The following is a 13,752-nucleotide window of genomic DNA, read 5'->3' on the forward strand; positions in this document are numbered from 1 at the left end:
TACTGCCTTCAGCTCAATTACTCCACTTTGACACCACATGAAAGCGGCGTTTGGCTTGCAAGGCGGCGTGGCCCTGCGCTCCCTGGAGCAGAGCAGCTCATTACACTGCGCGCACATCCTGGAGGGGAAGAAAAGCAGCTCTACTGTTTTCCATCAGAAATGACAGGGAAAGTATCAAGCTCGGTTTTTTTGAATCCACATAGCTGATGAACTGATAAAGTTGAAAAGTATAGCGGGGCTGTTTTGTTACCATTTCTCTGTTTTTCTGCTGTATCATTCGTCAAATCAGGATTTTCTTCCTTTTTGTAATCTATCAAAAACAAGCTTAATGTGTCTCCTGAAGTTCTAAAATTTAAGGGAAAACACAGAGATTTTTATACATTTTGCCTCTGCAGGGTCAGGCCTGTTACACTCCCAAGACTCAGTCCAAAAAACACTTTCCAAAATGCCCACTTTTACAGCCCATTTGCATAGTCTGAAAAGTGACAACTTGCATTTCCAGCTTTAGAACCTCGTAGAACTTCTATTTCCGGCTTTAGAACATCGTAGCCCTTCTAACTGCAGCCGTACACTGTCCGGCCATATGACCCTGGAAGAGTTATAGTCCAGGACAAAGGAGTTTCTTTCTCTCTCTCCTGCTCTCCTTTTTCTCTCGCTCTTCTTAGATCTCAGGATCGATGTGGTTGAAGCACATGTGCATCACAGGCACGCTGAGCAAGAGAGGGGTGGCTGGCACACGTAGCAGAGTTGCTTACTGCATGCTTCCTATTTTCACATGTTTGTGTTTGTTCCGTAGAGAAACTTCCAGTGGAAGCAAAGTTGCCGTGGTATAAGCAGGCTCAAGAGCTGGAGGAAGGAGCAGTGGTGTCTGAAGAACCATCGTAAGTCTTAAAAATTTGCTTACAACAGGTTCTTATAATGGGGATATCAGGGCCTTGTGCTGAACTAACAGAGTCCCTTTAAATTGTATTTGGCTTTCATTAGACCATAAAGGCTAAACTCAGCCCTGTGGAAATCAGTGTGCTTAAGGCTGTATCACACTTAGGTATGAAGAGAATTCAAGAGGGCAAATGCAGATTTAATTTGAACAAGTATATACATGTTTTATTTAAAATCAACTACAGTAATACTACAGTGAGAGCTGGTCTACCTACCTATAATGGAATGATAGAATATGGTAGTTATATGTTCCCCACTACTGTGGTGTATCCACAGCTCAGCACCTTTACTTATTCTCACAATAACCCTGTGAAGTAAGACATGAAATACAGTGATGAGTCCACCTTACCTCTCCTTGCAGGAAGAGTGTAGTAGCAGCAAATAAACTAGAAACCTCAGTCCTGTGGTTTGGATTGCCTTATCATCACTTATCTCATCATTTCAGGGATTTCCCCCTCCGTGCTTTTCTAGCCACTTCATGATCTTTGCCTAGCCAGCTCAGTCGGCACCTTGTACTCCATTAGTAGCTCTTCTTCCTGCTGCAGACCTTCTTGGATGGCAGGTTGGCCTATGTACATATACTGACAGTTCCCTTGTGTTAGGCCTGCCTGAAATATTGGCAACTGTACATTTTCCTCCTAAATACAGAAAATTAACTCATTACGTCCCTTAACTGTAACTTTTTTCTTTTCCTGTTTTTTGTCTTCTGTTTTGTGAGCAAAAATACCATTGAGTTATAAAGAAGTGAAGGGTGTAAAATAGTTACAGGTAATGCTAAAAGAAAAACTGTTACAATAAAAGGCTGGGAAAGATCTCTTCCACTTAGGGTTGGTACCTGTCTGTTTAATATATGAGTAAGATAATCTGAGTGTATTAATCTGATCTGATGTAGCCAGATTTTTCACACAGTGCTGTTGAAAATACAGTTTAGCAGTTTCTGCATGTGCTCCGTTTCATTAATAGCAGGACTGCAGAAGAAGTTAGAAAAATTAAGTGGCTTAAAAAACCCTCAGAATTTCATTCAGAATTGAGTTTCACTGTCATTTATGGATAATTAATCTTACTTAGGCCTATAAAATTGCAATGAAAAGGAAGCTGCAATAAAACTGGTGTATCATATAAACCTTTTGCAATAAGGCTGAGAAATTAGAAACACTGTTGCGATTCTGGTTTGGATTTTTTATTCTGGAACTGTGATAAATGCATGCTATGACTATAACCCCTGTACACAGCTTTAGTTAGTATCCAGTTCCTCGTGGCTGAGCATGTGGCATTTTTTATTGCAACTGCAGCTGTGTGTTACACTAAAAAATATTGTTATGCAATATAATTGCAGTTTTGGTATGGTTGATCTGAAGTAATTTGAAACTGGAACATTGACATAGATCTAGAGACATATAAAATAAAGCCCTCAAAATAAAAATAATTTTAATCCAGCTGCTATATGTATACATAAATACATACATATACAGACATACATGTGTACACACACAGATTTGTAGACACAGATACAAACATACATATTCATATATGTGTTTATCTATTCGTAGCAGCTACCACATGTAATATAATGAGATGTTTCCAGAGCTTCACAGACTCTGTAGTTTGATTCAGAGTAAAAATTTAGAAAACTCAATATTGGTTCACGCACTCATTTTTCACTTGTAAAGTGCAGTTTATTTTCTCGTGATTTTTCTTGTGACCATACTAAACCACTTAGCTAAGCATACATAGAAAAAGATGTATTATCAGGAAGTTTATCAAAAGGAATTATACTGATATGTGGTCATATCTGGACTTATTTGTTACACTAAGAAATTTTTTAGATAGATTTCATGAACAATTTTGACTGTACAATAGAACAAGAGTATAGAAGTATATATAGGAGTCTATATAGCTTTAAATATTAACAAGGGGGTTGTAGAGAACAGGCATAATCTGCAGGGAAAGGTGAAGAGGCTTTTGTTTGTCATGATGGGTATTTTAACAAAATGTTCTAGAAAACCTTATGGGTATATTACTTATGATATAAAAACAGACCTTGAGAGATATAAAGGGAAAGGAGTTTAAGAACTAAGTGATTTAAGTGCAGCAATGACATCTCTTTACTTTATAGTAAAGCACTGTTCTGCTGCAATACAGGCCCTGTTCTGGAAACACAACCTCATCTTTTTACCCCGTCTCATGCAACACTTCAGTGATACCAGTGGGATGCTAACATACCAATATAGTGTGGCAGAGCCCAGACTAGGTTCATTCTGCCATGGGGTGACATTTTATACATTTTTTTAATCCCTGCAAAGCACAAGTCTGGGAGCATGTACAATCTTTATTTTAGACTGATGAGAAATCAACATGACATTAAATTAAATTAAATTGAAATATAGATTTTTACATGTGTTGACTAACAGCTAACATAAAGGGCACAAAGTCAGCATCTTTATGCAAACTTTCCCAAAGCCTGGAGATTTCCATGCCTTGTGTTTAGTTTGGAATGACTTTTAGTGATAAGGCATGAAACAGAAGAACCAAATAAAATCTTAGAAAACTTGTGCTGAAAGGGCCATCCATGCTATTCCCCACTGTAAACTGTAAGAACCATCTGCATGTTGTTCCAGAATATATAATCTGTTGACAGCAACCTTGAGCAATGAACTTCCACATAAAATTGGTTTTGCTGCCTTACTACTTATAGTGTTTTTCATTAATGTCTAACTTTAAATACTTATTCCTTTTAGATCCTGGCTATTAGATTGAAAACAAATTGTATGTAATCACATTTAAAAAAAAAAAAGAGATTAAAAAAAATCAGAACTCATCAAGATTCAATGAACAGTCACTTCTGATGCTGGTCTTATAACATCACTTGTCCTCATTCAGCTGTGCAGGGATTTCAAATACACCAACTAGCTGAAAAGCATTCACCCTTTGGCCTGTGTTTCGGCAGATATGTATGCAGAGACATATAATACAGAATCACAGAACCACAGAATGTTAGGCATTGGAAGGGACCTCGAAAGATCATCTAATCCAATCCCTCCGCCGGAGCAGGAACACCTAGGTGAGGTTACACAGGAAGGCGTCCAGGCGGGTTTTGAATGTCTCCAGAGAAGGAGACTCCACAACCTCCCTGGGCAGCCTGTTCCAGTGTTCTGTCACCCTCATCGTGAAGAAGTTTCCTCTCAAATTTAAGTGGAACCTCCTGTGTTCCAGTTTGTACCCCTTGCCACTTGTCCTATAACTGGTTGTCACTGAGAAGAGCCTGGCTCCATCGTCGTGACACTCACCCTTTACATATTTCTAAACATTAATGAGGTCACCCCTCAGTCTCCTCTTCTCCAAGCTAAAGAGACCCAGCTCCCTCAGCCTTTCCTCATAAGGGAGATGCTGCACTCCCTGAATCATCTTTGTTGCCCTGCGCTGGACTCTCTCCAGCAGTTCCCTGTCCTTCTTGAACTGAGGGGCCCAGAAATGGACACAATATTCCAAATGCGGTCTCACCAGGGCAGAGTAGAGCGGAGGAGAACCTCTCTCGACCTGCTAACCACCCCACTGCTACTACAGCCCAGGATGCCATTGGCCTTCTTGGCCACAAGGGCACAGTGCTGGCTCATGGTCATCCTGCTGCCCACCAGGACCCCCAGGTCCCTTTCCCCTACACTGCTGTCCAACAGGTCGTTCCGCAACCTATACTGGAACCTGGGGTTGTTCCTGCCCAGATGCAAGACTCTACATTTCCCCTTGTTATATTTCATTAAATTTCTCCCCGCCCAACTCTCTAGCCTGTCCAGATCTCGCTGGATGGCAGCACAGCCCTCTGGCGTGTCAGCCACTCCTCCCAGCTTGGTGTCATCAGCAAACTTGCTGACAAGCTTGCTGCACTCTGTTCCCTCATCCAAGTCGTTGATGAATATATTGAATAGTACTGGTCCCAGTACCGTCTCCATGACCTACCATGCTGACAGAAGTCAGGCTATCACCCATATATTTCGGCTGATGAATGATCAGTCCAAAGCATAGGTGCGTGCTAATTTGAAGGTTGGAATGGTCAAGAGTTTTTAAATGTTGGATCAGGCACTGGCTGGTGTAAGGCAGCATGTGATCTGGCCAGCTATTTTCCTGACTGAATATGAGTAACTAGAACATGACCATCAATTTCTTACTGTTTTGGGCCTAAGCCTGTTGTGAGGTGTTAACATTTCATATTTTGCTGTAAATGTTTTCAGAAAACATACCAGGAGTTGTAAAAAACAATTTTAATTTCTTGCTTCCCCTCCTCTGAGGAAGCCACTTCTTTTCTCGGATCCAGTAGAGTGGAGCTGGCTGAGCAGGGTTTGAGGGTGGGAGTTGAGCTGGGCAGCCAGAATGAGTTTTGTCTGAGATCTCGCTCCTGTACTCAGCAGAGAGGTAACGATGGGGAGAGGAGAGGCAGCAGGGAGGGGAAGGGGGGCAGCTGTAGAGCAGGAGGAACAGCAGATGCCTCCAGTGGCATGGTCAGCCAGATACTGAAAAGACAGCGTTGTGTCTTTATGAGTGTTGGAGTAATGGAAGTTTCTTTGGCCAAGCTATGCTTATGTGATTGTCCTGCTTGCTCTGTATCAGTGCAATAATTAACAATTTCATGGCTGCACTTGCGCAGATGTTGGTAAGGACTCATCCTTTTCCTACACTTCATCTGAGACTCTTCCCAACCTTTCTGATTCTACCAAGTCACTGCCACCATTCTCCTCTACAGAGGTTGTTCTTTGTAGCCAGTAGACCATTCTTCCCCTAATACTGTCTTCCTTTCTTCCTTACCTTTCTTCAGGCAGAGAAAGCAAACCCCATCTAAAAGAAACTTTATTGTCCTTCTCAGAGTTTATTTTTCATGGCAAGTTTAACAACTAAAGATTAAATTTTCAGCAGATTTCCTCTATGCATTGAGTTCTCCTATTTCTGAATTTCTGTCTTATGACTTGTATAACTTTCTGTTGAATATGATTTTTGTTATGAAATTGCATACTATGAGTTATAAAGTTACACATTTTTTACATTGTCCTTACACCTATAATTTGTGATCATTCTCTAATGTGTGCTGCTAGAGCAGCAGACACCTCATTTTTATTCCATCTGCATATAGTGACTTCCATTATTTATTTCTTCAGGAATTTCTAAAGGAAGTGAATCTTACAGTTTAATTTTGTCTGTATATGTCTATCTGTCAGTTGCCTTCCTCTTCTCCCAATAATGTCTGAATTTATTCCTCTTAACTGAATTTGACAAAGGTATAAAGTTATCACAGAGAATTTTATCCCTCTGTCAAATTTGGTTAATATTCACCAGGAAATTCAGTGGTAGTATTCTCCATGTTTCACTGAACTAAATGACTAGGTAGAAAACTGCCGCCCTACAATTCCCCCGCTGAAGGAAAGATTTCTAAACGGGTTCTGTCCTTAAGAGATACCAGCAAATCCATTTGGGCACTCAGCCTTCAAATATAAATCCATGTTAAACCAGTCTTCATTGGTTCTGCTGCTCAGAGAATTAATCAGAACCTATTCAGCTGTTTGAAGGCTAGAAGGAATAGTTAGGTTTGTGTTGTCTGACATGCTGCACCCCTAGATGGGGTCAATTAAATATAGTATAAATATAATTGCTGATGTAACTATGAAATACCCTAGGTTTACTATTAAATACTCCAGGTTGGTAGGAAAGTATTGTAATCTTTGTTAGGGCAAAGGTTTAAGGTGACAGGTCCTTGCTATCTTGTGTTGTTGTACATATTGTCCTCCTACTGCTGCTCATCTCTGAAGTGACCATTCACCAGGTCTTAGAAATATGTTATCTGAGGGAGAATCCACAGTATCTTTCTGTCTGACTTCTTTCACTGGAGCTCATTACACCAGCACAGCATGACAGCTGGACTCAGAAAAAGCAGGCGTGATTAAAAAAGCATGGGTTTTTCTATGTATGAGATTGGTTTTATGGGTGGTGGAGGGGTTGTTTAAAAGATTTCTCTCTCTAACTTTTGAAAAATGCTTTTGTATGTTAACACCATACCCAGCTTTTAACATACTACCATAAATAACCTTGGTGCTAGCCATAAAAAGAAGGGAGAAGGGAGGGAAAGAGGGCAAACAATAATATCTGGATGCCAGATGGCACCATCGTAGTGATGGGACTGGTTCAGTAAAAAACAAAAGGAAATTCCTGACATGCATCAGTGAGGGGGACAAAGCCCTCAGGGAACTGTGTATGGACAGAGAGGCCAGTGTGGCAGAGTTACTCAATATCTCTTTCTTACTTTTCAGTAGGTGTTTATGTTTTCAGAGACATGTAAGGTATTTTATTTTGGTTTTCCCTCTTAAGTTGTTTCCATCATGATGTTCGTACCTGATTCACAGGTTAATAAGTAATTTTAGAACTCCCTACAAATGTTTTACTTTTTAAAAAAAAGCACATTATGATTATTGGATTGCCAAAAAAGTAGTGAGGACAAACACATATAATATCAACTGCTAGGCTTTTGCTTGTACGCTTCCATGTCATGCAGTGAAGGAAGAAAGAAGCTTGGGGAACCTTCTCCATATTAAGATCTAATGGCAAAATAATTAAACTATATATGTGGTTGGTCATAGGGAAGATCAGCAATGCAGCAGGCTAACATTAGGCAATGATTTCTGTCAATTCAATAAGGGCCTGTAGAGAGTTACCACTACTTAGGATTTATATGTAATACCTATATAGGACAGAAACAGTTATCTTTCCCTGGGGAGGAAGGCAGTGGTGAATTTATTGAGAGCACCAATAGTATAGAATGATTTGACACAAAGCTGAAGATCTTACTCAAATTAAACTGAAGAAAAACTATAGAGGGACAGACTGTAATCACTCAGATTGGAATTGGAGCTATGCAGCTGGCTCTGGTGCCGTTACTCTTACAGATGGTGACCTCTGTTTCACTTCTTTGAGCAATGACAGCAGAAGCCACCCAGTGCTGTGTGTGAGCATCCTGTGGTGTTATCCACACCTTAAAACCTGTGGAAAGATGGCCTCTCCTGGAGAAAAAGGGCAGCTTTGCATTTCAACCCAAGACAAGGAGTCTGGAAGTCTGAGTTCAGTTCCTGGTTCTATCACAGAAAATTTATAAACCTTTGAACAAACAACTGAGCTTTTTATTTCACCAGTAGTATCTATTAATAGATATGTGTCTGCGCCTTTGAACACTCAGTCTTACTTCTATGTGCAGTTCTCAAAACCTCAGACTTTGTCTGAACCATGAATTTACCCAGTGATGGATTAACAAAAAAAAAAAGGCATTAAGCAATAAAAATTAAGGGCAATGCATAATTAAGTAGCAGTGAAGAAAAGAAGCCATTTTTCTCCGTAGCTCAAAGGACATAGGTCTGTATACACAGTTGGTTTTTTTTCTTTCTGCACAACACACACTGTAGGAACTCAAGTCCTAGACAGAGGATGCTGTGGCTAGGTACATCACATGGTCTGGTTATCTTCACAAAACTCAGCAGGGCTTTCCATGGGTCTCACCCTGAACCCGCTATGACTGCTGTGGAAGGTCTGTCATCACTGAGTGCTGACTCGTCTTTGTGTTTCTCTTCTTCTGACTTCCCCAGTTATGTACATGTTCCTATATGGAGGGGAATATATACTAGTCCTCGGCCTTGCCCAGAGTATGAAGAAAAAAATATCAGTGTCCAAAGACTAAGCACTGTCATTGTCATGCCACTAAGCACTGAAATTTAGTCATCACTTTTGCTGCCTTTACATGCAAGTGATCATTACATAACACATTTTAGTCTACAAAAGCTGGATTTGTAAATACATTCCCTTTATATGATTTAAAGAGGAAGGTTTTTTAAAAAATACTAGACACACTGCTGTCTGAAAGGGACATTCTCATGTGTGAATGTGAATAATATCTACAAATGCAAATATTCCTTCCAAAACTGAGCTGGGCAAGTGCTATCTACTCTGTCCATGTGTGAATGAAATTCTGTGTACAGCTGCAATTCACTTGTACTTGCAAGTCCACGGGGTATGCAGCCCAAAGGCTGGACTGCTGTGTACTTCACAGTTTGGCCAATATTTTGTATTAAGTGCTTTACATACAAAGACAGTAAGTTGTTTTTGCTGTCATATTCAAGTTTCCTTACAATATATTTTCAGTGATCATAGTGCACTACAGAAGTAATGAGCCAAAACCACGCTCAGTACCACACCTGAATGACTCCTGGAGAAGTCCATCGATGTCAGTGGCAATTATATTTCTTTTCCTCCATTCCCAGAACGCATTATGCAGCCCAGCGTAGGCTAATGTGCATATGACAAATGGTGCAACGGTCCCTCCAGCTGAGCACAATCTCATGCACACTATGAAACCTCAACAGCTAACAAAAAATATTGAAAAATATAATGCTTCTTTTAAATCCAGAACTCAGTGTTTTGCAAGGGTGTTTGATAATGGGAAAATGTTGCTGATCCATCACCATCAAAGTGCCCACAGGTCAAGGAATCAAGTATAGGTGTTTGTGTACAAGCACCATCCATTTTTAACCCTCAGTTTTCTTTGGAGAGTTTTCCACCTTTCATTCTGACTTTTTTCCTTTTGCAGCTTGAGAGCACTGCTGCCTGTGGAGATGCCCACTTGCAGGGGGTGACAGGCAGAGGGACCCTTCAGCCATCCCACAGCTAGATGCTGTAATGCAGCCAGTGCTCCAGCAGCTGATTAGCAACAGACACAATTCAGTCAGTCATAACAAAGCAAGGTCATGATTTTCCCTCCTTCCAGCTTTCACTTCTCCACCTAATAGTGATCTTTCTAAAATAGAAGAAAAAGAATACTCTTTAAAATATTCGTCAGAGCTCTCAGAACACAGTTACTGACGTATTTTTCCTTTGGAGAAGAAGCATTATCATGTCTGATGTGCAGAGGAATAAAAGAAGATGATCTCTGATGCAATCGCAACATGCTAATCACTGCGGAGTATGCTAAGAGCTACAAAATACTCAATGAAATCTCTTTGAGGCAAGAGGTACCTTTTTATTTTTCATTAGTGCAACTATTAGCACAATCAGGTTCTGGATGACAGCAACTACTGCCACGTGACTATAACTAGTTATTGCCTTTGTCTTGTTTACTAGGGTTGTAATAACAAGACTATACAGACTCTTACTACAGTGGGATTTACCAAGACCAATTTCTGAGTAAACCTACTCCACTACTTCTGTTTTCAGAGAAGACTCAGATATTAGCTTAGAGAAAATCACAATGCTGTGGATTGAAAGGAACACTACATGCAGAACAAATAACTTTAAACCCATGGAACTGACTGCTTATTTTTCGCATTCTTCCTGTGTTTTGTGCTCACCGTGTGTCAGCATTTGCCATTAATAACCACACGAAGATATTTCAAAGCCTTTGTAATTTCCTGGGTTTACAATGATGGAAAATTCAGAACCATTGCATATTTATATTATACATTCACTTTACATAGATGTTCAGAATCTAATGACAAGTTCTATATGGAGATTTTGTTTGCAGGGTTTTCTTCGTTTTTCCCCACTTTGTTTCTGCTTTCAGCTCTTTCAGTTCTACCAGTTCCCCCTATAGCATCCAACAGTTATATTAGAATTAAATTACACACCCAAATTTATCACTTAAAATGTAGAAATTTGGCCTAGAAAGCTGAATAAAATGTAATTTCCTGAAGATATTCTAGTGGTTTCATTAGAAGTTGCTGACTAGAGTAAAATAATACAATATGTGGCATTTATAGATCAAGCCTCATTTCAAAAAGGATCCAGTCTGCTTTAAAAATCTTTTTGCTTCCCTTTGTGTCCTCTCTCTTTTGGTCTTGTGTTTGTATGTGTGACATACATTCTGTGTAAATATTCAGAGCATAGGAAGTATCTCCCTTTCTGAATGACTAGTTTTAATATATGGCAAAATATTGCCCTTTTGGTTTGGAATACAGCAGCTCTTCAGTAAAGCAAAGTTACACAACAGTTCACAATGTTAAAAAATATAAGGAAGACAGCTTCTGATGAAGACAGGTGCCTTTTTTTTTTTTTTAACCTGATTAGGATTTCTGCCTCTTAGTTTGTCAGGTCAAGAAGCTATACATTTAAACTAATCAAAATATCTAATTCACGGTGGCTAACATGGATTCTTTAATTGTGACAGGAGATTTTTCACATCAAAATAGTATTATAGCAGTTGCACAGTCTTAGAGAAAACAAGAGGAGTGGCTCACCTGTACTGTTAAGCACTATAATCCTTTCAAAATGAAAGATATAACCTTTGAACAAGACCGATCTTTTAAGATAAAATGTCTAAGAGTAGGGAAATTGAATCACTTTGCATCCTTAGTTTCTCAAAGGCTTTGCTCCAGAAAGAAGTCTTGCAGTCTTTGTAGCAACGTTATAAACAGTTTCAAATGTTCCAATAATATATACAATCCATTTCTTTCCTTTCTACTACTTCCTGTGTATAGTGCTAGCAGTGGATATCAGGTTTATAACAAGATGTTATAAGCACCCACAAAAAAGTGGGTAAAGAGCTACACACTCTCTGCTCTAGGAGACTATGCTGTTACAGTCAGGGATCCTGGTACATATACAGCGGGGATTACCAGGTTATTTTCTTGGTTTGGGATTCTTTTTTTAACCCCAGAGTGAAGGGAAAGTCCTTTTGTGAACTACAGAAAGGTAGTGAATTAAAAAGACATGTGCTTAAAAATACCTTCAAATATACTGATCACAAGAATAAAGTTCCTTTTTCTTCCTATGAGACCGTTCATGGGATTCTCAAGGTGAAAAATTAGTTTCCTATAGCTCTGAGTAGCCCTAGACCATAGAGGAAAGAGATATGTATTTCTTACAGCCGTGGGCAAAGCTATCCAAGTCTGTTGTGGCCTATCTAAATAAAGACCAAAAGGAGAGGAATACTGTCAGTGACAGCCATGTTTTAATACGAAATACATCCCTTCAACTCTGATTTATTTGATAAATAAATAAATAGGTGCTGAAAGACCTAAATTTCAGTGAGACAGCTGACCCTATCACACAAAACATTCAGTTCACTAGATTAACATTCAAAAATATCAGTAAAAAAAACCTTTCTGAGTTTGAAGGAGCTGACAGATCCCAAACACTTAGTGTTAATGGGAGAGCGTTATCAAGAGGGATTGTTCCTGTGAGGTTCTTGAGGGATCTTGCCAGATCCAAATACTCACTCTTCTGTTCTAGCCCTTGAAGTACATCTACGACCACTGTCTTAGAATTTGCCCATGGCAGAAAGTTTGGCAGAATGGCCAATAGAGAAGACAAGACTGTCAGATAAAGCTATTTGAATCACCCTGTAGCTTGTAGTCATTACTGCTGTGCTTTAATACCACCAACATCAGGTATCTCAGCACAAGTAATGCTGGTCATGGAGTACCCTGGAACCACTGTTTCCAGAAAATAAGTAGGAATCAGCATAGATCAACATAAGCTCAGCAAAACAAGTTGCATTACATTTACACAAGGTGGTAGTTATGTAGTATGGAGTTGAATGTGACCCTTCTGCTTCATGTTACTTTGAGTAAAATGCTAGGCAAATTTCCAGGATTGTTTCTTTTTAAGATGTTGAAAAAGTGGTGACAACAGAGAAAAAATTAGAAAATACTCCATTGTTGAGGAAAACAACAACAACAAAAAACGAAATTGAATCTGATTTGCTTATTGCAATGATGGCTGCAAGGTGCTTTTATTAAAGCATGTGTGGACTTCCAGAGGCAAAAATCTGGAGAACATAAGGGTTCCTAATCAGTGAGACAAGAGCAAAAGCCACATAAATCCAGAATAGAAATAGAACACTGGTTTTTTTATGAGAAGGGAAATTAAATACAGAGGGAGTGGGGGGAGCAACTGAAGAAATTATGAGTTTTTTATCTTTTTTATGGCTTCAAAGTAAGACTTAAAAATGGTTACTACAATACAGGAACAACTGTTGAAATTATTTTCTCAGTAATACTGCAACTGGCTAATAACAGCAGCCTACTTAATACTGACTAGTGACATAATTGTGATATCAACTAAGGCAAAGGTGATCCAGGTTGAATACTAGCAAAAAGTAGCTAGTGGGATCATGATGCAGACTGGGAGATTGCAGAATGCCTGGCACTGAGACATTTTAGGATCAAGGCAGGTGCTCTAAGATTACATCTTTACTCCTGGATATGTGGAAACACTCCACATGAATACTTGAGAGTCCTTCCACTGCTGCCATTGAGTTGTCAACGGTATGTCATGGCTCTTATGTGTATTTCATAACAGCCCAATGAGGCAAAGCATTTGTTTCTCATTAAACAGAATTTGGCCTGGACAGGACTATACTGCTTTGGCTTGCCAGGCCATTTGTGGACGTAACTTGCCTTGTTCTCTTCCTCTCACAGGTTTATTCCTGAGGCTTGGTCCACCTGTAGTGTCACCTGTGGAGTGGGCAGCCAGGTGCGGCTTGTGAAATGTCAAGTGCTCCTCTCTTTCTCTCAGTCTGTGGCTGACTTGCCCATTGATGAATGTGAAGGTCCCAAACCTGTGTCTCAGAGATCCTGTTACAGTGGTCCCTGCAGTGGGGAGGCAACCGAATATACCCCAGAGGAAACAGAGCTGCTGTATGGCAGCTTGCAGGAGTTTGATGAGCTCTATGACTGGGAATACGAGGGCTTTACGGAGTGTTCGGAGTCCTGTGGAGGAGGTAAGTGCAAAAGGTTTTTGTGCTGGATTTGCTTTGCCTCTTCAGGTGTGTGCTTTGCAGTAACACCCACAGAC

The 13,752-nt window shown here is 39.8% G+C and overlaps 1 protein-coding gene across 3 annotated transcripts in view; it reads left to right on the forward strand.

Annotated features, from left to right (window-relative positions):
• ADAMTSL1 (ADAMTS like 1) overlaps positions 1-13,752 on the forward strand; it is a 444,801-nt gene that overhangs the window by 351,529 nt on the left and 79,520 nt on the right. For all 3 annotated transcript variants that reach the window (XM_065655435.1, XM_065655436.1, XM_065655437.1), the window contains 2 exons: positions 797-881; positions 13,377-13,678. In XM_065655435.1, the coding sequence (XP_065511507.1) occupies positions 797-881; positions 13,377-13,678 (387 nt within the window). The remainder of the gene's footprint in view (positions 1-796; positions 882-13,376; positions 13,679-13,752) is intronic.

The sequence above is a fragment of the Caloenas nicobarica genome, chromosome Z (assembly GCF_036013445.1).
Source record: "Caloenas nicobarica isolate bCalNic1 chromosome Z, bCalNic1.hap1, whole genome shotgun sequence".
Classification (NCBI taxonomy): Eukaryota; Metazoa; Chordata; class Aves; order Columbiformes; family Columbidae; genus Caloenas; species Caloenas nicobarica.